This window comes from Chroicocephalus ridibundus, chromosome 5 (genome assembly GCF_963924245.1).
Source record: "Chroicocephalus ridibundus chromosome 5, bChrRid1.1, whole genome shotgun sequence".
Lineage (NCBI taxonomy): Eukaryota > Metazoa > Chordata > Aves > Charadriiformes > Laridae > Chroicocephalus > Chroicocephalus ridibundus.
In genome coordinates this window covers 66,130,342-66,156,959 of record NC_086288.1, presented here as the reverse complement: position 1 = coordinate 66,156,959, position 26,618 = coordinate 66,130,342, and the positions used below count along the sequence as shown (strand labels likewise).

Below are 26,618 nucleotides of genomic sequence, written 5' to 3'. Positions count from 1 at the left end.
ACATTTGGTATATACCAAATATATGTGTGCTTCTGTGTATATTTTGACTGAAATAGAAAAATGTAGACAGACTCATGACAAGATCAGACCTTTACGGAAAAAATTTTGCCTCTCTGAAGTACAGAGATTAAAAGTCTCCATGCCATACTTTTGCATTTAACTGCACATTATGTTCTGAAAAGATTCTTTTAATTAAAGTGTGTTGGTGGATTCTTTCCATGTTATGTTAAAAGTGAAACAGATAGTACTTTTTTTTCCCCCCAGTAATCAAAATCATAGTGGTGCCAATATTTAAGAGTACCTTTCTTATTAATATATATAATATTTTAATGTAATGTGTAATTAAATGTCATATATAATTATATATAATTAATTTTATTAATTTTGCGTATATAAAATAATAACAGATGAGTGAAATTGCAATTTTAGGCTTTGGATAAACAATAATACTAGGAGCATTTACAAACTAGCTGCTTCCAGCATTGTAAAATCTTCTAACAGAATGCTTTTTTATTTTCTTGATAGAGAAAAATGAGAAATGTAGCGTGAAAGCAGGCAATCTGAAGTACAAAGAAGAACCATCAAAACTACTGTCCGGAAATAAATTTCAAGAGCGTTATTTCGTGTTACAGGAAGGAAACTTGCTTCTTTATAAGGATATGAAGGTACAACAGATAAACTCTTCAGCAAATTCTTAAACACTCACTTAAGCTTTCTTTTACATATCAAAAAGAAAAGAAACACAAACAGATCAACATTTCTGATATTAAATGGCAAGTTCTAGAGTCTGGGGTTGAAGTACAAGATTTTTATCTTACTATTTCACACAGATGCTTTAGTAAAAGTAGTTTGGCTCAGTTGCTCATTTAGCTATTGGAATTTTGCATTACTATAAGCTTTAAAAAATAAAAATAAACCAGTGTTTAGGAACGCCTACAGCTTGCGCTGTGCCTAGGTTTTTTGAAAATTTACAATATGGACCAGCAGTAGAAGTAATATGGAACTTAACTGAGCTGCATGCCATTTTTTCTTGGTATCTCACACAAAGGTTTGGGAAATTAACAAGCAACAGGATTCTTATACCTACAAATGTCATGATAGAAGAGATTATAGGAAACAATAACTCTCAATACACTAGCAAGATCTTCTCCTGCTTCCCAACAACAGTCCTCCAAAAACTAGCATTGGTAGATATACCTCAGAATTCCACAGAAGCAAATTTAAGTATACTTAATCGCATGGTGGGCTTAGTTTTAAATATTTCATGGGAGTTTTCTTTAAAAGATTATTTTTGTGTGTATGCAGCTTGTGTTAAAGTCTAAAACTAATATACATTGTGAACTATGTATAAAAAATATGTTAAAGTGCTTTTATTTTTGCTAACTGCTGGTTTTGCCCTTCCGGCAAATACAGCCGTACACTTGCCGACCTTCATAAAGTACTTTTTTTTTAAAGACAGATCCATTGCTCAAGTAAGCTAATGCAAAAGAAATATTGTTACTTCTTGTGATACTGTGGATATAATCTTAATTAGAATGACCCCAGAATGTCAAAAATAGTGTCTCATAATTTAGTGCTAAAACTCAAATTGGCACATATGTGAGCATAAATTAATATGCCCGTAAAACCTTAATTAGTATCTTGGAAAGAGTTTATGATAGGATTGTTGTACTACTTTACAACCTGCTTTTTTAAGCCATTCTGTTTTATAAAACATTAAATTCCCAACTCAGGTGGAGTTTTGAACAGCGTTACTTTTAAATGGCCTTATATTTGTTTTCTAAAAAACCAAATGGAAATACTGTTCTGACAGAACGGTGTAGACCAGTTTGGTTTGGTATTCGTTTGTGGGTTTTTGAGGTGTTAATCTGCCACAAATAATCTTGGTTTAATTTTAGTCATTTTTAGTAGGAAACCTTGACATTGCAGATGGAAAATTGTATTTAATAAGACTGGATGTACTAATTAATTTATAAATTCTCATTAACAGCAAATTAAATTTGTATATGCAGGTGGAGATACATTCTGTTAAGTTTTTCTATTGTTCAAGAGCAATTATCAAAAAAGTGATAAGTTTCCATGATACTATATGTTAAATTACAATATTGTGCTAATGGACTGATATAGCATACCACTTTAATGTACTGTCATTAAGAGATAAGCTCACACACAGACAAATGGCTTCCTTAAGGTACGCTTTTGTGAGAAATATACTGTTGTTTAACTAAATAGTATGTTTTGTAGGGTTGTTTTTTCTTCCTGACAGTACCATTGCTTTGAGTGAGAAGTTACACAAGAAGACCAACTGTAAAACTGTTGTGTCGTTTTCTGTTTTGTTTTCTTAAATGTTTATGCCATCTCAGATTCTGTCTCTTTTTCCCCCGCACTGGAGTGTTAGAGATTGAAAACTGTAGAGGGAGAAACTGAGAATACAGAACAGTAAACACCGTGGAGTAGCTTTATGTATTGGGATTATAAGATTTGTTAAGTGTTTGGTTTGGGTTTTTTTTTGTAAATAGAAAGCTAAAGCACTTGACCTAAAAGTATTGAAGAGGTGTTACTGTGTTCTGTAGTATTATAGTGTACGTGAGAATTTTATTATTTCCTTTCATCATTTCATCCTACAGGCACGTTCAGTTCGCATAGCTAGTGTGGGTATATGTCAGTTGTAGGTTGGCTGAAGGTAGTTTGTTCAAGAAGGAACAAGGAAGGAAGTAACCTCAGATCTCTAGTCCAGCTTCCTGTTCACAGCAGGGCTAGCAACAGAGGTCAGAACAGGTTGCTCAGGGATTGATGCAGTTAAGTCTTTAAAATCCCTGAGGATGGAGATTGCACAACCTCTCTGGGCAGCCTTTTGCAATACCTGAATGTCCTCATGGGAAAAAGTTTCTCCTTCTATCTAGTCATCCTCTCACGATGTGAAGAGCCTCACTCGGTCTTCTTGATAACTTTCCTGTAGTGGCTGGGGGGCAGCTGCTAGGTCAGCAAGTGCTCCAGCCCCCCCAGCCAGTTTGATGGGCTTCTGCTGAATTCAGTCCTGATTATTGATTGTTTTTTCTACTGGGGACACAAAACTGGATACAGGACTGCAGATGCAGTCTCACAAGTGCTGAGGAGAAGGGGAAAATCATTCTCTTGAACCTACCAGCTGTGCTTCTGCTAGGAGACCACCTTTGCTGACAGGACACACTGCTGGCTCATGCCCAGCTTGCCATCTACCAGCATCCCCAGGTCCTTCTCAGCAGAACTGCTCCCCAGTCTGTGTCATTGCAGGGTTTTTTTTCCTTCCCTGGTGCAGGACTTGGTATTTATCACTGTTGAGTTTACTAAGGTTCCTGTTTGCCCATTTCTTTGTCCTATATACGCCCCTCTGGAAGTCATCCCTGCCCCCAAACATATTGACTGGTCCTCTGGGTTGTTGTGCAACTTGATGATTGACTCCTCCAGGTCATTGATGAAGATGTTAAAAAGGACAGGTCCCAGGATAGACCCTTGCAGCACTCCCCTTGTCATAGGTCTGCAGTTAGAGTATGTCTGATTAACTGTCACGCTCTGAGTGTGATCGTGCAACTAGCTTTTTACTGATACAGATGTCCACCCATACAGACTGTACCATCCCAGCTTGGGTAGAAGCATATTGTGGGAGACAGTGTGAGAAGCCTTGTAAAGCAGGTGTAAATGACACCCACTACTCTCCCCTCCGCCGCAAATCCCGTCATTTTATTGTAGAAATCAATCATGTTGGTCATGCTGCGTGTTTCCAGTAGTACCTTCTCTTCCACATGTTCAGAAACGTGCTCCAAGAAAACTCACTCTAGGATTTCCCAGGGACTGAAATGAGGCTGGCAGGCAACTAGTTCTTCAAGTCATCTTTTCAGCCTTTCTTGAGGATGGATGCAATGTTTTCCTTTTACCAGTTACCAGCAGTTGCCCCTAATCTCTGACACTTCCAAGATGACACAGAGCAGCCTTTCAAGGATGTCAGCCAGTACAGTCAGAACGCTTGGATGAAGCCTGTCTGATCCAATGGACTTGCATGACTTAAATTCTCTCAGGTCCTTCCTGGCTCATTTCAGTGTTCCTCTGGTGCAGTTGTTATTCTCCTCCTTGAACCCTGTCAGTGTAGAGGCCTAGGAGACCTTGCTGGTGTGAAGGATGACACAAAGGAGATACTGAGTTACCTTAGCCTCACTTGTGTCTGCTGTTGCTAACTCACCCTCCATGTTCAGCATTGGGTCTACGTTTTCCCTTGTTCACCCTTTTATTACTAAGGTACCAGTGTAGAAGCTCTTCCCGTTGCCCTTAATGTTCATAGCAGGTCTCAATTCCAAATGAGCTTTGGCTTTCCTGACACAGTATCTGCATGTCCTGGGCAGGGTTTCTAAATTTTTTCCTTCATCACCTCTCCCCGCTTCCACCTCCTGTATACTGCCTTTGTCTGCATTGGAACTTCATCATGAGCTACGTGTTTGCCTGGGCTTGTCTCCTGATAAATCTACTCATTTTCCTAAGAATTGGGATGAACTGTTCTTGTTCTTGGAGAATGTTGTCCTTAAAGACCTACCAACTTTCCTGAGTTCCCTTATCCTTCAGACTTGCCTTTTCCCATGGACACCCACCTATCAGTTCCTTAAATAAGTCAAATGTTGGTCTTCTAATCTCTGTGATCTGTCCTCTAACTTGTTACCTTTTGTACCCTCATGATCTTGAGCTCTGCTATTTCGTGGTAACTATGACCAATGCTACGATTGATTATCACATCCCTGACCGGTTCTTCCTTGTCTGTGAATAGCAGATCTAGCTGTGCATCACTCCTTGTTGGCCCATCCAGTAATGGTATCAGGAAGTTATCCCTGACACTCTCCAAAAATCAGCTGGATTGCTTGTGTCCCACTGTGTTGCCCTCCCAGAAGACACCAGGGAGAGCAAAGCCCTGCCTTCCCCATCCCCTGCCCCATAAGAGTCAGGATCTGTTATCCAGAGACTTCCTTGGGTTTTTTAAAGGCTTAATCTGCTTTTTTTTTCATTCTGATTGGGTGATCTGAAGCCAATGCTCACCATGATATTGTCCATCCCATAGAATAGGTTCTTTAACAGAATTCTTAACCTATTCTTAACCTCGATCCTTATCTTCCCTGACCGTCTCTCTTGAAGAGCTTATGTCCATACATTACAGCACTCCAGTTTTGTGAATTTTACCACCACATCTTCATTATTCAAGTTGTGTTACAGTTTTGTAACTTCATGATGACCTCAAGTTCTTAATTAGTCTGCTTCCAGTAATTGTGATTGTCACACTTTGTTAATGGGAAAGAAAGAGAAAAAGCCTAATGATTTGTGAGAGAAGAGGGGTGCAGCCCATGGAAGAAGCCTAACTGTGAAGATAGACATGTGACATTTTATATTTTGCACATTCCTGATATAATAATTAAAATATTATTTTATTTGCAGGCTAGCAAACCTGAAAAAGTGTTGCCTGTCAATTCCCTGAAGCTTTATCTTGGAGTGAAAAAGAAAATGAAGCCACCAACAAAGTAAGAGTAGAAAAGAAAATAAGTTTAAACACTTTGTAGCAAAGTACTTGTAATGTCGTCAAGAAAGGGGAACGTAAAACATTGTGGAACAAGGAAAAGTCAAGAAGCCAATTGAAGTATCCTGAATTAAATTACCCTCTATAATATTATTTGTTCTGTTTCTGTCTCTGGTTTTGTGTTCCGTGTTAACTCTTCTGTGCTAGGAAATTACTTTATTGATTGGCTTTTCTTAATCTTAAGTGTATTATCTCTTGTGGATACGTTTGCTGCTAGCTCACTTAGTTTTGTAGTATGCGTCCTACATTTCATTGGTGGGCACACCTTCTTTGGACCAAGAAAAAAGAGAGAAGAGAAAACCTTGTCATGACCTTTAGTGACGGTCCTGTTGTTCAGTAGAGGATTTTCCTTTTTCAGGATCCTTGTTGTCTTGATGTTTCTTCTTCTAGCAGAAGACTACAGTGCCCTTTACAAACATCAGTGACTATGTCCCTGGAAAAGAGCAGCAAAAAATGACACCTTTTTTTCTCAGATGTTTCTTGTTTGGTCAAAGCTTTGAGACACTGAGACAATGTACATAGGATCCTATCCCAAGGTGATTCTAAGTTGGCTGTAGCCTTTAAACAGATCTGCTTGAACTTTTCCTTTTCAGTTGGCACATCAAAACACCCCCAAAAGATCTGTAAATTTCAAAGCTTAGTTCTGTTAGAGAAAAAGTTGGTGGGTTGGTTTTGTTTTTTTTTTTTTAAGTGCAGAATGGGTAGGAGATTAGTCCAAAATAGGAATAAAAAAGATTATGTAAATGAGTCTTTGCAGGTAAGTTCTTTCCTAGAGGTTTATTTTCAGTCTACTTTCAAAAGCTCTCCTGGATCTCCAGGAGCGTCTGTGTTTTTTTCACCTCAGAGTTTTCATTGTGCACCTACTCCCTCTTCCCCCCCCCCAGCAATTTTTAAATCTCTGTAGACTTGTGTGATTCCTTCGGTTTATAGCGCAAGCCTACCTCTCTTCCCTCTGTGACTTCCACAGGGTAGTGGACTCTTTGCTGGGCGCCATCTTAGCGGTTTGACTTCCAGCAGCTTTCATAAAGTACAGCCACAGCCAAAGTAGTTAGCAATCATCTGCCGGGCTTGGCTATAACCCTCTGTCCAGAACAGAATGTTCATTACCTGTGAATCAGCTGTGAGAAAATGAGCAAAATCCATCATCAAACCCACCATTTCATTCTAGATTTGCAGTACACAATTAAACTTTGTGAATTTTTTTTCCACTTAAAAGCACTATATAAAGATAATGGATCTCAGCACTTTGAGGAATATGTCCCTGTCTTGAGTTTCTGGAACTAAATTTTGAAAATTTTATTTGTTTCAGCTGGGGACTTGCAGTATTTTCCGAAAAGCACCAGTGGTAGGTAAACACGAGACACGTGACTAGTTTAACTTCCGTGTTTAATATTTGTTGAAATGTTCAATTTCAAAGTAAGAGTGTTTGAAAACAAATGGGCATTATTTTGCTTGAATGCTGACTTTTTGCTGTGTTTTTCTTAGTTAACTAAACAGTCTTAATTCATATGTTTTGGTAATTTTGGGGGGTTAGGTGTTTGTCTCCCTTCCGTGGCCATAAAGGAAATTATTTTCATACATTTAGAATGATAGATTTTAAACCTATGCAGATGCTTTAAGTGAAGCACATGCATTATCTTCAAAGTAGGGTAAAGTGATAATTTGAAGTATTTATATTTCCTTACTTTTTATGGGAGCATTAATAACAAATATAGAGAGCATTCATAAATGAATGTAAGCACTGTTTGAAGTTCTTTAGAAGCCTATTTTTTAATATATTAAACTGCAACAGGAGTTTTTCTTGTTAATTATATATTGCATTCTAGGTATATATGTTGTGATGGACAAGATGTGCAGATGGAGTGGATGATCAGCATTTTTACTGCACAGGTACTAATCTGATCAAAGAAATGTAACTTTTACTGCTGTTACGAAAATCCCATTAAACAAAGATACGTATGTGTTATGGATATGTTACCGATAAATTTACAATGCCATTAAAGTTCCTGGAATACTCACAGAGTATGATGGATCTTAGTCTATGAAGACTATTATCTATAATGTCATTTTCATATGAAAGCTGAGTGCTTTGAGAGTAAGGGAGAAGAACAGTACATTCTGGCATCGTTTTTTTTTTTTTTCTTCGTGTGTTGTAGAGAAGCTGGTTGAGGAAAGACAACTCATTTCCTACGCAGTAATAAACCTCTTCTGGGTGAAATTCTGGGCAAAAGGTGTGTCTGTGTGCCACAATGCCTGAGTGCTGTTTCTCTGCCTGCTAGTTTGGGTGCTGGATGCAAAGTAGTCATGAAAGAAGGGCGTCCTGTTTAAAAACGTAGTGGTGTGAACTAGCCCTGTTGAACAGCTGTGCCAGTACAGCTCCAAGGCTTTCGATAGGGCTTCCCACAGCCTGCTTTTGGAGAAACTGATGTGTCATGGTCCAGACAAGTGGTCTGTGCAGTGGGGGGGAACTGGCTGACCGGCCGCACCCCGAGGGTGGTGGTAAATAGCTCCTGTTCAAACTGTCAGCCTGGCACAGGTCGGGTCCCCCAGGGATCAATATTGGGCCCAACCCTGTTTAATATCTTCATAATGATCTGGATGATGGGATCAAGTGTACCCTGATGAATTTTGCTGATGACACCAAACTGAGCGGGGAAGCAGACACTTTGGAAGGGAGAGCCATCCTGCAGGAAGACCTGGATAGGCTGGAATAGTGGGCTAACAAGGGACTTTATGAAGTTCAACAAGGACAAGTGTAAGGTCTTGCACCTGGGAAAACATAACCCAGGAGTGCAGCACAGATGGAGATCTACCTGACTGGGGAGCCGCTCTGTGGAAATGGACCTGGAGGTTGTGGTGGACAAGAAGCTCGATCTGAGTGAAGAGTGTGCTGCTGTGGCAAAGAAAGCCCACAGGATGCTGGGTTGCCTCAATAAGGGCATCACCAGCAGAGATAAAGAAGTCGTTATTCCACTCTACTCAGTGCTTTTCAGGCCACACCTGGAACACTGTGTTCAGTTTTGGTCCCCACTATACAAAAAAGATGTGGACAGAATCCAGAGGAAGGCCAGCAAGATGATGAAAGGACTAGGAAGCCTTCGGTATGGGGAAAGGCTGATAGAATTGGGTTTGTTCAGCCTTGAGAAAAGAAGGTTTAGGGACACCTAATCACCATGTTCCAGTATTTAAAGGGTGGCTACAAAGAAGATGGAGACTCCCTTTTTCCAAGGAGTCACAAGGAAAAGACAAGGGGTAACGAGTACAGGTTACTCCTGGGGAGATTCCGATTGGACACAAAAGGAAAAATTTTCCCCATGAGAACTATCAGCCATGGGAATAATCTCCCCTGGGAAGTGGTGGATTTCCCATCATTGTACACTTTTAAGATTCAGCTGGTCAGGGTGCTGGGCCATCTTGTCTAGACTGTGCATTTGCCGAGAAAGGTTTCACCAGATGATCCTTGATGTCCCTTCCAACCTGCTATTCTATGATTCAATACAGCTGTATTTCTCTGATATCCAGGTTAACTCAATTAACACTGGCAATTCATTATGTTGGATAGGCATTATCCTGAATTAAGTAATCTAGTAGCAAGCAGAAGATTGTAAGGAGGGCGTATATTTGAGTACCATATAACACATCCTTGCAAATGAAGTTTAATATTTACATAGGAGGAAGTGGGAGTAAGAGAGATGGGAAGAATTTAACCTGACAGGAGACTGGAACGTAGTTTAAGGTTTTAAAAAGGTTTTGTATTTGTGTCAGATTTTTCTTGTCTTTCCCTTGACGTTCAAGGAACTTTGGGGAATATCACTGTGAATAAACATCACCAGATTTATGATTACCTGTGAGCTTTACATTACATAAAGCAGACTAGGCACAAGACTGTTGCAATACATACTTCTTAGAGGCTTTCTAAAACAGAATCTGAACTTCATAGATAGTAGTGCTAGAAGTACAATGCATGCCTTGTAAGTAAGACTTCCAAATTTTTGTCTTTTTCAGCTCCCTTAACTGAAGTAACTATTGTAGTTTCTATGGAAACAGCCACTGGTCCTGGCATACATCTCATGGGCATAACATAAGTGGTGTCACAACAAATAGGCTCAGAGGTTATTGATATAGGCTACTTAGAAATAACTCATACAAGCTTGGTAACTGTTGAAGTCCTTTTGACATAAAATCAAAAGAAGGGCAGTCTATTAGGATTCTGATCAGGTAGCGTGGTATGTAGAACGTTCCTCTGAAAATATGGATAAAAAACTGCGAGACATTGCTCAATGTCCAGGATATTTTTTCTAAAAAAAAAACATTAATCACGTGCATTTTTTAAAAAAAATTGCTATGAATTAATACTATTGTTTTTTTAAAACTTCATTCCAATGAATGTACAGAACAATGAATTAGCAGTACGAATGAGCTACATTGGGAGGGGGGTTTGGTTTGTTTTTTTGGTCTTTTGGGGTTTTTTTTTTGTGGTTTGGAGGGTATTTTTACATTTTTACATTATATTTTTACATATATTTACATCCAGGACATTCTGGACATCAGTAAATTTGTCAGTCTTTGAATTATATCAGAAATTAAGTACTAACGATGCAGATTTGCTGGATTGTTCTTATTACAATCTATTGCTTTAAATGTAATTTACAGTGAAAATCCCCTTGAGAATGCAACAGCTCACATTACTAAAGCTTACTATAAGATCTCCAGATGTATTGTATCATGCAGCAACAGACAATTATTATCACGTTATTCCTTTTCTAAACCAGAAAACTGTAAATGTTAACTGCGGTTATTTCTAGTCAGAATTTTCAAATCGAGGCCATCTTTAGGGAAGATAGCTTGTCTTTTACCTTATCTGTTATCACAGTATTTGAACACCTTTATGTTAGAGAGACTGCAGGCAGCACATATTATTTGACAGCTTGGATTACAAATAGAAAAATACTGTAAAGTAGGTCTTGAAGTGTTAAGACGTTGACATTTAATGATCCAGTGCAATTAGGAGGGAGATAAATCTATGTTACTGTGCTCCTCAGTGCTTGAGCAGAATAAGACTTTATAGGTAATTAATATCAGTAAGATAGTTCTACTATTGATATTTCCCCCCACCCTGTTTTCTGTTAATGTTTATTCCTGTAGTACCAATAATGCAGAGAATATAAATGGCAAAGTGTAGGTACCACTGTAATCTCGTAACAGGAATACTTTTGATACAGAAAGTCAAGTTAACCCAGAGGTTATTAATCTCGTACTTCAGGCTGGTAAATACTAAGAGGCTTTGAAGGAGGACCATTGTTTCTTTCAGTTCTGTGCAAAATCATCCTGAAAAGTATGGCTGAAACTTAATTCTTGAATTCTGTAACAGTTTTATACAAAATCACTTAATAGCATACATAGCATACAGTTGGAAGTGATTAATTGATATGCAGATGGACACAATAATATTCTTCCAGTTCCATTGCCTTTGATCAACTAGAGAGAGGCACATTATATTACCATGAGGTGCAGTTGAGCAGATAGGTCAAAACTATGAATAAATACATTTATTATGTGGCCTAATATGTTGCTAGTATTTCTGATGTACTTTCCCAGAGTTCTATTTTAAGAAATGTTAGAGACACAAAAGGGAAATCAGGCTGCTTAACTGGCAGGGATAGTTTCCTTAAGCTTGCTGAGAATTAAAGGAGGCAGTTTCCTTCAGAAACTGACTTAAAGTTTCTCAGTCACTTTCTGAATTGCACCTGTTTCTTGTATCTTGGTCCACAATAACCTGGTTTTGGTTGGCAAGACCTGCTCTTTCAGATACCTTCTCAGTGTTTCATTGGAAGAAAATGTTCTTAATGCTCACTGGGGAGAACTCTTACAACAGGCTTTACATCACCCTGGTCAGCACCACGAGGGAGAATTTTTTTCTCCATAAAGAGTATGTGAATCTATAAAATACTCTTTTCTAAATTTGGAATTGGGGCTTCTGATTTCTAGACTGCTATTCTAACTCAATAATCACTGATTCTGATGGCTGTTTAACAGTAACACTGGTTTTACTTGCAGACCATCTGCAAGTATGATCACAGCTCCACAACTGGATTTTTGTATACAGTCCTGAAGAGAGTTCTTACTTCAAGGATTTAGAAGATTGAATACCATTTAAAAAAAATTAAGGACACTGAAGATCCTGACACCTGTGAAAAGAAAACTATTACAGATGTGAACTGTGTCACAGAATTGTTTAGGTTCTAGATCCCCTCTGAGGATATAGCCAAATCCCCTGTTCAAAGCAGGGTCAGCTAGAGCAAGTTGCTCAGGGCTGTGTCCGGTCAGGTTTGAATAACTGGAGACTCCACAGCCTTTCTGGGCAATTTGTTCCAGTGTTTAATTAGTCCCACAGTAAAAAAAGATCTGGTTTTTGTTTGGTTTTTTTTTTTTTCCTGAAGTTCAGGCAGAATTTCTTATTTCCCATTTATTATAACTCATGCCTTGGATTAGTATTTTGCCAATATTTACATGAAGCATTCTCAGCTCTCATTAGAGTCTCTCTGCAGCTCTGCCAATTTCCCATGGAGTTGTACTGATTAACTTCATGCACTCATCTCCAAGCTTTAGAAACTATTCTTCTGTAGGCCTTGTACATTCTGTTTCAGTAGAGCTAAAGCAAATACTATTATCGAAACCAAATCTGTTTATTTGTAGATTGTGTTTTTGGAGCATTCAGAATGTCAAGCCATTTCCTTTTGGATAACGCATGTTGTTATTGTAGGTTAAGCAATGATTTTCATCTAAATTATTAATACGCATTTCGAAACACTTGTTGCAAATTGGGGTCATTTTATTTTGTTTCAGAAAAAATTGTTGGGACTCCTGAAAACATGTGGAATTTTGAAATTACAAATCAAGTAAATGTGCGTGTCTTGTTAGATGATATTTTCTATTCTTAGAAGATAATTGGAATAATAATAATAAGGGAAGATATATGATACGTGAAAATTGTATAGAGACATTTTGGTTCTGTTCACTCAATATTGTGAAGCACTTAGAAAATATTAACATAATTTCAAGCACCATAGTGTTTTCCCCCTCATCCCACAAGAGGAGGGCATGATCTTGTGCAGTAGATCGCTTTTTCTGAGAGTGTTTTACGTACAAAAGAATGTTGTGTTTTTATGAAATTCTGCACTAAAAATAAGGAATCATTTTGTTCTTCAGCATGCAGATATATGGCCACCTGCTGGAAAGGCAAGAAAACAGTCTATAACTAAAAGTCCAAAGGTCGGAGGCCTACCACTAATTCCCATTCAACAAGAGAAGAACGCTTGTAAAACCAGAGGGAGTACAGAAGTAAGTGGGGTTTAAACTTGGTGTAGAACTTCTAGCCACAACGCTGTACTTCTAAATAGCCCAGTAATACTGAACTCTCTAGATCTGGATAACTATAAGATGTAGATGCTCTTATTACCAATGTCCTTCTAATTGTTTTGTCATTACAGGAACAGTTAGGACAAATTAATGTAAAAAACTGTTGTGATCTAAACTTGTGTCACCTCTTTGGCTGTTCAGTAAATCAATAGTGGATTTTTATTTGTGTCTGGTGTTTTTTTGAGCAATGACTTTTTGGTACAAGTAAATAGGACTTTTACCTGGAAATATAATGCACATTATTACAGTGCACTTTATTACAGTTTTATTTTAATTAAGGTCCTTGAAAACTGTCTTGCATGCAGTTTTATTTTACTGTATCTTTTACCATATCTTTTTTTCTGTCTAAAATAACTGCACTGTTTTAGTTAGGTCTGTGAATGTAATGCAAAAGCTCAGATGGAACTAAGTATGATGCATTTAAGCTGTAATATTATTAGTCTCAATGAAGAACAAGACGGTTTAGTTGCAACTCTTTGCAGAGACTGAGCTGTGTTGCTACATTACGTGCACTAATGATATGCCTCAGCCTCATCATAGTAGCTTGAGATGAATTTCTGTTGTCCTCATAGAAATACTGATGCCTGTGGGAAGGACTTGTTTGCCTTACTTCTATCTGAGAAGAAGCAGTGGTAATGGGGCCACTATTCTGCTTGGGAAAAATAGTGGTAACTAATCTAAATGCAGCAGAGAGTAAGTGCTAAAACAAAACAGCTTGGTCCTTTGGCTCAATGCAGTATTATTTCTTGCTTGTTTTAGAAGATTTTGAAGGGAGGTAGGTAATGGGTATGTGTTATCGTCACTTAGAGAGACAGTGGTTCAGGCACAGATTGACGAAGCTTGACTCTCTTCCATAGCAAACCAAAAGCAAATGTAGAGGTAGTGCTTTATCTAAAAGGCAACTCCATCTTTCTTTTGTTATACTTTCTTCAGGCATTTCTTCTCTACCTTACCGAATGAGTGTAATACAGTGTGAATGCAATTATGGTTTTCCTGGTTTGTTTAATTTGTCTTTTCGTTTCGGTCTTCTCTCAGAGAGTATTTTTGCAAATCTTTAATAAGTTCCTTCTAATGTTTGCATTTTTAAAATTTTTTGATGAAAGTAAATCATAGGTCTTGTCATTCAAAAAACTTCATAACCCTTAAGTATGTCTCGTACCTGTCCTTTATGCAGGTACAGTTGAGATCTCTAATACTTTGAGACGGCTACAAATTCAGATATTCTAGGATAAAGGTTGTATTGGATTTTGAGACTCATGATTTGAAATCCCTAATACCTTATAGTACTGGAATTATATTTATTTTTTTTTATTTTTGTTGATAATGTGCTTCATCAGAAAGTACTCTAATGTTTTGTACACTGCAACTTTGAGGAAGTCCACATTTAAACTTAAAAGTAGAAGATTTTGGTCTTCACTGTTTATGCCGTGGCTACATCTAGAGAAGCTTTATGCCAACGATATTTGCATACTTTAGGAAAGTCCACACAAAATTATATGATGTAAAATAAAAACTAACTTTTTTTTACCTGGAAAGCCAAAACTGGAATGAACAGTAAAATAGCAGTAGAAAGTAAGTGTGTGATACAGCTTGTTAAGGAGAAGTATTATACAGCAGTGTAGTCAGTAAAGCAATAGATACCCAATTGGAGACCACGCCTTGAGTCTTTCCATGGATTTTTAATACTTCTCCAACAAGCAAAAATATCTCCATTTTAAAGCATTAGAGAGTAATAACAGGAGCAAGCATTTTCTGAAAAATGTTGGCCTATGAAAAATGGAGGTCTGTTTACAGATCAATGCATCACCTTGTAATAGAAATGTGATCAAAGTTATCTTCATACAGGCAGGAAAAGAGACTGAACGCTTTCCAAATAGTGGAAAAAGTGAGATCTTTGTGCTGTGAAGATAAGTGGGGGAAGAAAAAAAGAAAAGAAAAAAAAACAAAACAAAAAAAAAAACCAAAAAAACCCAAACAAACAAATAAAAAAAAACAACTCAAAGATGCCCAGAAACCAACAAGTTTAATATTAATGTTCCATGCTAAAAAGTCTATATTGAATGTCTTCTTTTTTTCCCATTATTGGAAGGAATTTCATTGTGTGCTGACAAGATAAATATATAATACAGAAAGCTTGAAAACGCTGTATAACTAAGAATCCTTCTAATAACAAATAGAATCAAAAGATTTCCATTATTTCTGCACCACTTGTTGCATATGTGGAATATGTATTTAAAATACGCACATTTCTCATATAGAATCATTTAACTGAAATAGAAACACATTGCTGCATATCTGCGGTAAGCCTGTAATTTTATTTCAAAATACGTGAAGATTGAGGAATGAGGAAAAACTTTACCTTTGTTTCAAGCCATGGTCAAATACCTTACTGACTTATAATAGGTTATACCTGTGTAGCATTTTGAAAGGAACGGTATGTCACAGGGATAATGGAGAATACAAATAGAGTTGCTCCATATTTTTTTTGCTGGCAATGTGCAGAAAAAGGAAAAATGTAGTTAAATGCATATCATATTATCAATTTATTCATTAATTACTTGATGAAGGGGCTGAAATTTAGAGGCAAACAGCTGCTTCTAACATGAAATAGTTGCTTTACATTAGGGGTTACTAGGAGAAAAGCAGTGTAATTTATAGCATGTGACTAACGGGGTAGTGGATCAAATACTAAGAAATAACATTAAGAAATTTGATGTTGCAGTTTTGTTCACACGTCATTTTGATATTTATAAGGGAAGCTGTTTGTAACTGTTAGTGCTGCAATTTGAACAACAGTACTTGGCTCTATCAGTTGAATATTCTTACAATTCAAATGTCTGGGAACTAGGATTCCTATATATATATATATATATGTACTGAATCTACTTTAAAAGTTCAAAATGTTGAGTAGTACTTTGTGTTAAGGGGCTGTTCCAGAGAAGTAAGCAACCTTTAAATTTGAGTGCTGTATTTGATCTGTTCCTACTTTCATTATATAAAGGGCTCCTGCTATAGCCAGTTTCGCAGAACTATATTGATTTAAGAAATATAGTTGGTATTTTTCTTCTCAAAATATGCAAAATCGATATGTAATGTAAAAAAATCTGTAAACAGAAGATTGTTGCTCCTGACTGAATTTCACGAGTAATTCATATCTTAGTTTGCTGAGTAACACTGAGTAGCTTGGAGTGTGTTACTGTGTTTTCTGAAAGGTACTGCATGACAATTTACATTTCACATATTGTATGTATATTATCACAGATGGTCCTTTTATTATTATTTTATTAATTGAATATGAATCACTGGTGATAATCTCACTGTTTTCGTGTTCATGCAGGAACATTATTTTAAATGGAAAGAAATTATTTTAAAAGGAAATTTATAGCTTTTTCAAATATTTGGCAGAACAGAACTCCCCACACTCAACGAGTCATTCGGACAGTTCCTCAGTTGCCTTGAACTTCTTATCACCGAATATAGCTGTACATGTTGAATATTAGGATGCTTCTTGCTGGCTTAGGTGATAGCAGGAGATTCTAAACTGGTAGCAGTTGTTACTGATGGGAGTAGAATTTCAGTCTTCAGGCAAGCTAAAATCTACTCCACAGCACACACCAGTGGTAACCCATGTAGCAGTATGAACTCTTGCCGGCATTGTTGTTCTGGGACTGGATTTTTTTTTTTTTTGCATATCATGGCCACTAGTGCTTTGTTATTACTGAGTAGTTTTTATTCTTGGTAAATGCAAATAGAAATACTAGCCTCCTTAATGCTAAAAGTGATATCAATAAAATCACCCCTTTATCTGCCCATTTAAAAATTGTGATTTATATCACCCAAATGTTTCTTTCTTTTATTATTGAACAGATGGTAGCTCAGGTTAAATTTCAAGAGACTGCACAAATTTAGAGTTTATAGCTTAGATGTCTTCAATGTAAACTCATTTAATATATACTGTTTTTCTTCCTACACAGCAACTAATTTGCTGCATCAACACTCATTTTTTGTAATGGGCTTATGTTTGCTGTCCTCATGAAGAAAGAAATGTCACTTTACAACTTATAAGACACATAAGAATGGTAGAGGAATTTACTGTATTCTGTCTGCTCAATTGGTGTGGCAGTAGGCAGATCATTCCTTTTGTGGAAGAGCCTTATAGTTCTCAAAGAAAATGAGATCTTGGAATTCTTCTTTCACGTATGATATCTTTGTTGTCTACTAGAAGATACTCAAAGCTGAGGGAGACTTTGGTTCTTTTGTCTTTCCTGTGTGGCACTTTTTCAGTTTGGATGGATTTTTATGGAGTTATTTGTCCGTAGCATATGAGGAAGTTGTCTCATGGAATCTTGATACTTCATATATGGGCCGGGCCCAGAGAGTGTTGGTGAATGGAGCTAAATCCAGTTGGCGGCCAGTCACGAGTGGTGTTCCCTAGGGCTCGGTATTGGGGCCAGTTCTGTTTAATATCTTTATCAATGATCTGGACGAGGGGATTGAGTGCACCCTCAGTAAGTTTGCAGATGACACCAAGTTAGGTGGGAGTGTTGACCTGCTTGAGGGTAGGAAGGCTCTACAGAGGGATATGTACAGGCTGGATCGATGGGCCGAGGCCAATGGTGTGAGGTTCAGCACGGCCAAGTGCCAGGTCCCGCACTTGGGTCACAACAACCCCATGCAGCGCTACAGGCTTGGGGCAGAGTGGCTGGAGAGCTGCCTGGCAGAAAAGGACCTGGGGGTGTTGGTCGACTGCCAGCTGAATATGAGCCAGCAGTGTGCCCAGGTGGCCAAGAAGGCCAACAGCATCCTGGCCTGTATCAGGAACAGTGTGGCGAGTAGGACTAGGGAAGTGATTGTCCCCCTGTACTCGGCACTGGTGAGGCCCCACTGCGAGTGCTGTGTCCAGTTTTGGGCCCCTCACCACAAGAAAGACATTGAGGTGCTGGAGTGGGTCCAGAGAAGGGCAACGAAGCTGGTGAGGGGTCTGGAGCACAAGCCTTATGAGGAGCGGCTGAGGGAGCTGGGGGTGTTCAGCCTGGAGAAGAGGAGTCTGAGGGGAGACCTTATCGCTCTCTACAGGGTGTAGGGAGGCGGGGGTCGGTCTCTTCTCCCAAGTAACAGGTGATGGGACAAGAGGAAACGGTTTCAAGTTGCACCAGGGGAGGTTTAGACTGGATATTAGGAAAATTTTTTTCACTGAAAGGGAACAGGCTGCCCAAGGAAGTAGGTGAGTCATCATCCCTGGAGGTATTTAAAAGACGGGTAGACATAGTGCTTAGGGGTATGGTTTAGTGATGTTTTTTGTCAGTGTCAGGTTGATGGTTGAACTAGATGATCTGAAAGGTCCCTTCCAACCTAGTCAGTTCTATGATTCTATGACATATGTTAAAGCAAGCATGAAAAAATATTCAAACACTAGAGAGAAACTAGTTTAGATACTTCTACATGAGTGCTCTAGCTAGGATCAGGAGTGCACTTCAGGAGCAAATCTCCCAGTTGTTCCCATTTACTGTGTTTTGCTTTGTATTGTGGAGTGGTTCTGGAGCACGTGAACTTGGATTGCTTTCAGATGAAACTGACGGTGAAGATATTCTGCAGGAGCATATCTAATGCTCTGCAGCCAAAAATAGTCCTTCTGCCAGTAGGAGAAAGCTAAAGCTGATCTGAAATGTATTTAAAAAAAAAAAAAAAAGAAGGCAACAGCCCTGAAATAGTGTTAGTGTGGATGTCAGGTTCTCAGCACTTTTCTTTCACTGTACAGATGTTTTTCTAATGGGCCACACCAATTGCAAATTTAGATGCAGCATTTGATCTACCTTTCATTTCCTACCGCTTAAGAACTTGAAAACAGCCCACCAATATGGAACAGTTCTGTTGCCATCAGTTTGTTGTTTTATCTGAGTTCCCAGTATGTTACTTAACATCTCTAGCCAAAATTTGAAAAGGCAGAGAGTCTTTATAATTTATCAGGTAGTACTGAACAGCTGCTGAAATTGTTTATGTCATCATGTAAAATTATCTTTTGTATATTCCAGTAGCTCAGTCATTAAATTATCAAAATTGCAACATTCTCAGTTATATTCATTTGATTTAAGGATTCTGAGTTTTTAAGAGTACATGGATGTGCTGTAAAACATTAAAATTTAGTCTGCTGTGGTAGAACAAAAAATCAAATTGCGAATATATGAAAATGAATGTCTTCATTGTCGTGGTACATTTAATTGAAAGATTTATGTAATTTTCAGAAGTATCACTAATTGAGAAAATATGCTCAATAAAAATGCTTACTAAATGATAATAGCACAAATTGTGGGAATTTAAAGCTATTAACTGTGCTGTCTCAGCTCTTGAGTAAAATTGATTTTTCTTTTAAACTGTTATGTGAAACTAATGAGCAAAAATTGCAATCTAAATATTATTGAATATTGTGTTAATGTGAGTGTTCTTATTTCTTTTTGCTTGTTTGCTCAGAATATAGAACTGCAGTCTGGGAAACCAAAATTGGGTGAGCATCATGAAAATGACTTTCTCGAAGAAAGAAAAAACTTGAAAGAAAAAGCATCTATTGTGGCACAATGTTTGGAACGGAAGGAGGAGAAAGTGCGAAATCATGCAAAAACACATCGAAGCTTGATCTCTGTTGGGGATGGAGGTGCAGGGGTGACTGACCTACACCAAAGACCACATAAGGCACTGAAGAAAAACAAGATCAAAACAAACAAAAATACTTTGGAATTAGATAACAAATTGCCATCAAATGTGATTCAGGAACTAAATACAGTGCTGCAAAAGAACAGAGCATTTAATGATGAAACCTCCAGCTGATTTCCCGAGTCTGAAATTTTATATATGTATATATATCCGTGTGTGTGTATTTTCTCGGCAAAAGTAGTCTTTATTGATGTGCGTAGTTTGTACAGTGCAGAGGAAATATAATTTGTTTATATGCAGCTGTTGATTTTGTATATGTGTGGGCCACATGTCGTAATTTAAGATTGAACTGAGAACTGATTATGTAAATCTCCTGAAATTTGGAAGTTTTCCTGTGCAGTGCAATGACACCAGGGGTTTTGTCTATTATTTTTTGTTGCAGATTTTGTTTGATATAGTAATTCTAAGCACTATCAAAAGCTTTTGCTCCGTTTATATCCTGTACCATCCTGTAAGTACTGGAGAGAGATTTTTGGAAGGAAGATGAGATCTACACTGGAATTCACACTGTTGGCCTATAATATTTTTAATTGTCTAACACTATAGAAATGAGTAACTTCTGCTTTCTGCATGGTGGTTGTTTTTAGGGTTTTTTGTATTTAAGAATGAAATCAGTATCTGCTTCCATAGATTTGTCCTCTGACTGAGCAGTATGTGAAAGCATCAAAAGGGAGAGGTATGGAGTAGATAAGACTTCATATTAGTTCTTGTATCTCAAAACTGTGTCTATATGATGTATATCTGATTATGACATCTAAGCAATGAGAGAGAATACTGAAGATGACAAAAAGAAGTCTTCAAAGCAACGTCTAATTTAAAAGGGTATATGAATTGGAAGACTAACATCATCTCTTTTTTGCTCAGCAGGCTGAAGCAATTTTATAAACAGACCTTGGTCAGCTCGGGGTGACAAAGGCAGACTTTTCTATCACTGTTGGAATAGAGCTTGCTTGGTCCTGACAAAGTTGCTGGCATCTGATGGAATATTTAATAATATTCACATTAAGAAATTAATTTCCTTGAGAAAAAAATGGTCCCGACACAAAGATATCTATCAGGAGGGTACTAACTCACTCAATTAAGAAGTGCCGGTTACTAAATGGGTGAGGAGGTGAACCCCTCCCTTTACCATGAGGACAAAGTGAACAGGACGCTGTTTGCCAGGGACTAGGAAATGCTTGTGCTGCAGTTGTGGCGCAGCCCTTCTGAGTGTGAGGAGAGGTCCCAAGGGTGAGACAGCAGCCTCAGTGACCTCATTTGCTGCATTCTGAGTACGTAGGTAGCAGTGTCTGAAGAAACATGATGTACAACCCTCCAGCTACTTTGGTTTTTTAAGCCCTGAGTTCCTTAAATTTAAAAATCAGAATCTGGCTTCAAAACAAAACCTATGTGAGCAATAAAATTATTTGGGTTTTTTTCAGTCCGTTTGTGGATCTTGTCTTCACTTACGCGTGGGATAGCCTCCTCCCTCTCTCATGGCATATCCCAGTTTTCACTTTGTCACCACAACAGCTGGATGGGCGAAAGGCACTGCTGTGCTGAGGCTGTTTCCAGGTGTTGCAGATGCTGTCTGGATAAGCTGCAGGACTGACAGAACAAAGAGACAATGAGCTGACACTGCACTTTTGCTTCAGGGGAGGCATTAGTAACAGCCTCTGCCTTATTTTGCTGCTGTCCCTTTTGTGGTCTGAATCGCCGCTCTGCCACCAATTTTCACTGGTGCTTTAAGAACTTACTCTGATGCCTTTTAGTGTTCCTCAAGTTTGATTGGAATTGGCCAGACCTCTTAGGGTAGAAGAGAGAATTTTAAAGTATTTCTTCTTTATTGGAAATTGGTTTAGTCTCTTAATTCCTTAAAATTTCAGAGAAAAAAATCAATTTAATCAGTATCGATGGCATTTTATTTTTATTAACAGATAGTTTTGAGGATGCTTTATGTTGCTACTGAATTTCTTCCCATGGAGAAGCAGTGTGCTCACTTATCCCCTCTTCTATTTTTGGTAGTCACAGGTGCTGTAACATTTCTCATATCATTTACTTCTATTCTTGATTGCATTGAGCAGCTTAATTGGAAAAATAATTTGTTTGATTGAAGAAATTGGACAAATTACTCAAATAATATATCTGGCAACTCTGCTAGGAAGTACAGGGAACATGAGATCAAACTCAGATATTTTATAGTGTTTTGTATTTATTCTTCTGGAATGTAGCACTGACAAAGCAGGTTTTGTCTTTCAGACTTTGCACTTACCGTATTTGACCAGTTGTTAAATCTGAAACGAGTTTGTAGATTTTAATTTTCCCAGTGCACTATTGACTCTTTTGCTACTTCTAATTTGTAATTGAGCCTCTTCTAATCATTGAGGCCCTGGCTCAAGAAAGCATATAAGCCTGAACTTAAATTGTATCGACTAAAGCCGGTGCTTCATGTTAATAAGCACATTCCTAAATGCTGATTTGAATCGGGGCCTAATGACATCAGGAGAAATTACTTTACTTTCTTTCTGAGGCTGGACCTGAATGTACTGTTTACAGTTGTACTTTTATTTGCAAATGTTTTTCAGTATTGAGTTATGGTTGCTGTATTGTTTATCTTTTTATTGGGTTCTTTAAAATGACATTCACCTCACTGCTGAAAGCCTCATGCATCATTTAAGCCCCTACACTAATGGAATAAATGGAGCAATGGAAGGGGCTTTGTGCATTGAAGTGAATATGTCCGTGAAGAAAATATTTTGTGCATTTTTATTGGATCTAAGGACTACAGAAACATTTGTTCTGTTTCAGAAGCATATCACAGATAAAATATCTCTATGGGTGCTGTTAAAAGGCCCTAAAAAATAAAGAAACAAAGATGTTTATTAAAATATATTTAAATTTGGTTGTGTACGTGTATATATGGACATATGCTATATGTATGTGTATATGTGCATACAGTTATGTACACATCCACAGAGATACACTGAATGGTGACAGTGTTAACTCAAGGGAAATTTATTTGGGAAAATAGAAATTAAATTTGCAATGAATTATTTCAAATAGGTATCAAAGTTTTGGACCAATTATCGGACATGTCATTGTTGCACTACACATTTCAGACTGATTTAAGACCTGCAGAATAAATGTGTTTTGTTGCAATACCTTAATGGCTGCTGATCTTTTATTGTTCCTGTGCCGTGTTGTGGAATGTTAAAGGAAGTGTAATTTTCAGAGAATAAGTGCTAATTATTTGAATAAATGCTATTTCTCTAAAATAGGCGATGGATTTCTTTCAGAAAAAAAAAAGTTTAGTCAATAAAAATCGTGGTTTGTTTTGTTGTTTGGGGTTTTTTTTTAAAGAAAGAGATTTCTGTATGTCTTTCCATACGAAAGCTATGGAATAACCAGGTAAGTGTTTACTTGCTGATCTGCAAAATGAAGTTAAATGAGACTTGGGTATTTTATGTGTGGGCTTATGACAGTGGGAAGACTAGGCTTTAAAGTCTCAGTAAATCTCAGGTTCATCTTTAACTTGTTAGACTTCTGCAGCCATCATAGGCGTAAAGCTGACATGTAAGCATTGTTTATACTATTTGTTTTAAAATAATCCCTGTATTCTGTTTGTGTAGTTTTTTTCACAGTTTTTAGGATGGGGGAGAGAAACCCAAAACCTGAAGAAAAATACAAGCTGGAATCTCTTCGGGTTGTTTTTTTTTTTCTCCCTTTAGTTGAGCTGACTATTGGCTACTACTTTGGAATTTTTCTTTGAAGCAGATGTTTTTCTGAGATACTATTTTAGGCTAATAGGTTTTGTGCCTCAGCAGAGGCTGCTTTAGTGTGGGGTTGACTCGACCAGCTGAGATGTACAGCGTGTTCATGCAGAGCTTACCTTTACTGTGTGACTCGGGTTGAGACCTTACGGTTTTGCAAATGTTATCCAAGAATCTATCCGGTGGGGGAAGGATACCTCCAAAGATTTCTTCAGGTAACGAGGAGGGCTTGGCCATATCCTTGATTTTTGTTTCTTCGTTGTGAAGAGATCAGGGATGTTGTGTCTAAAGCGAGTTTTTAGGATGCCACTGGCTCTGTCTGCCAGAGGCACCCCTGGGGTGCCTTCTGCTCTCGCAAAGGGGGTAGTTTTGGATTGCTCTGCAGATACAGGTTTATCAGAGGGTAAAAGTTCTGGGTATTTTATCTCACTGCTATGATTCTTCTCTCCCCTGATAAGGTGCTGGCACAGTTCGTGATCCTATGAGTGCTGCTAGCCTACAACCAGCTCCACATCTCAAGTTATGGAGTCTGGGGAAAAAATTTACATGCCCTGCTGGGGATGGTGGTGGTGTGCCTGCAGGAGTCAGGAGGTAAGGGCTACGTCTCTCACTGGCTGAGACACTTTTTTATGAGCCTGCCCTGTCATAATCACCTTTCTGTGTTTTAAATGCTGTTTTCCATTGCAAGCTGTTTCAGTGGTAGAGAATCTGTTATCAGACTGTTGCTGGCATCTGAATTAGAACAACTTCAGTTCTGCCTGAGTCCAAATGGAAAATTATTTAAAAAAAAAAAAAATAATAGTAATACTGACTTAAGTCCTTTTTGTGAGTATAGCATGCTCTAAAAAATACATTCAATTAAGGTGCCCCACTTAAGGCACATCTGCAGTTTCAATAACTTACATTAGGAAACCTGAACTATGTATGTGGGTTAGAAACAGGTTACTTTGATGGATGGATGTAATGTATTCCATGTTGAATTGTTTGAAAAACTATGTACTAACTTGCAAATCTGAGCCTATTGCCGCAAGGTTGATTGGGAGGATTCAGAATACTTTATATGGTCTATAGAGTATTCCTGCTTCTGACCTGTCCAAAATATTCTCTGTGCTGCCAAAAAAGAAGTATTTGTCAAACCCGGTGGGTTTTGAGGGTAGATTGCTCTCTATAAAAAAGGGAGGAAGCCTTGCAAAGTTTTCTTCATGGTTCACACTAGGTTTGGATGTTGTACTGCTTTACCTGCAACTCCACTGCAAATGGGATCCATCTACAGTTCAGTTAAGGGGAAAAACAGTCCTGCTATTTTAGTTCTTACCACTGCTGTAGCTTAACTGTCTATTTATTGTCTTTGCTGAAATTTCTTTGATAATATTCCTGTTATGTTTTGCTGCTCATGTTTTACTAGAAAATCATGGCAATCTGTGATAGTAAAGAGGAATAAGGATGTGGATGTTAGTGCCACAGTTACAGTAGGCAATTGCATCTTCCTACATACCTATACTCTTGTACTGCAGTTGAGGTTTTTGGGGTGCTTTAGTACGTACTTAATCTACCTAACCTTACTTGAGCCCTTCCTGCTTTTTATTCTAGACCCCATTCTGTGTCGTAGACTCTGGAACATCTTAATCTTGAGGTTGTCTTCCATACGCACTCCCATTCTGCTCATTGGCTTGATGTGGTTTTGCTCTGCTTTTCCAATTTATGACTCGAAACTTCAGCCATGCTTTCTGTTTAGATCCCGTGTCATCTGACTATTGACTTTGGCTTGGTTTGCAGATGGTAGGTGCGTTATGGTCAAGCCTATTATATCAAGCTTGCCTTAACCTTTATCTTAAATCCTGGTAGAGATCTTCTCAGTGTTTCCCTATAAAGAAAGGGATTTCACAGAACTGGCCAAGAGGCAGAGAAGTTTAGATGTTAATGACTAGGTGTTACGGAGTTCTGTAACCCATTTCTATAAAAGCCCCTGAAGGTCTTCTACATATTTACATTTGTAGTCCTCAGCAAATCAGAGAGCAAATTAAAGCAAATGTACTCTGTTTGCCTTTTTAAATTATTTTAGTTCAGTGCCTTAATGATCCTATAATATGCGTTGTGCCTGGTAATAAAGAATGCAATTTCTTGCAAATTATATCTTTGGTTACATAAACAATAAAGCTTTTTCTTTCAAAATTTAATTAGCATTGATTTGTCCAGTACTGCAGACTGCTTAAGAACTAATAGGTCTGAATAAACTGAGGTTTACTGTACGTATGAGTTTTATAACTTGTCATTTTCTCCCCTATCTACATTTCCAGTATGTTCCACTTAAAAGCTAATAATGTGTTTGTATGTGACTGGTTTTGCTTTATATGTCTATTTAAATTACAGCATGATTGAAATATAATTTCTTCAAATAGGCTCTAGCCATTAGCCTTTAGTTTATTGTGTATTAGTTTACACTTGTGATTGGTGTCCAGCACTTAAGCTTGTTTTCAGGGTTGGGTTTTTTTCTGCTGTTTAATCAGTTCATCTTATACATTGGAATTGTTCAAGCTCATTGGACGATAAATATCATAAAGTGCATATAACAATCCTAAGGTCTTCCCAGGCTGTTATAAGTAGTTATTGTACACTGCTTATACACTTTTCACCTGAGGATCCTTACGGGCTTTCCTTCCAGGGGGAACCAGGTTTCATGGGAGATTACACAACTTTCATGTAGGAGAATATGTCTTGGAGTCTTGGTTAAATCACCGAGTGAAACAACAGTACATTTTAGCCATATCCTGGAGATTGGTTTAGTTCCCTTTCTGTCACTTTTTGATCTCGTATAGCACAGCTTAGACATGTAAATGAGTTTTGAAAATGTTGGCATAGGATCTGTTCTAAGAACTAGTGTACAGAAAAGAAAATATGAAATACCTGTAAAATGGCAAGAAATCCCACCATTAACTTAAAGTTTCTTTTTTTACTCATTAAATAGCAAAACAGAAGTAAATTCAGATTCATTGTTTTTTCCTCCCAGCTTTTAAAGAAAAATTCTCACTACCTTGAGCTTTCTATGAATTTTCAATATTAGTAACTGAGCTTTGTTTAGAAAGCATCTTCTAAGACTTAAATCTTGATAGAGCGAAGTTACGGAATGTGAAATATTTTTATAAGACCTTTTA

At 37.8% G+C, this 26,618-nt stretch overlaps 1 protein-coding gene across 1 annotated transcript in view; it reads left to right on the top strand.

The window, feature by feature from the left end:
* ARAP2 (ArfGAP with RhoGAP domain, ankyrin repeat and PH domain 2) overlaps positions 1-22,933 on the top strand; it is a 131,270-nt gene extending 108,337 nt beyond the window's left edge. Inside the window, exons 27-32 of the mRNA XM_063336482.1 lie at positions 526-665; positions 5,452-5,534; positions 6,900-6,935; positions 7,417-7,480; positions 12,800-12,931; positions 19,478-22,933. Coding sequence (XP_063192552.1) covers positions 526-665; positions 5,452-5,534; positions 6,900-6,935; positions 7,417-7,480; positions 12,800-12,931; positions 19,478-19,831 — 809 coding nt within the window. The 3' untranslated portion in view covers positions 19,832-22,933. The remainder of the gene's footprint in view (positions 1-525; positions 666-5,451; positions 5,535-6,899; positions 6,936-7,416; positions 7,481-12,799; positions 12,932-19,477) is intronic.
* Positions 22,934-26,618: the final 3,685 nt, after the last annotated feature.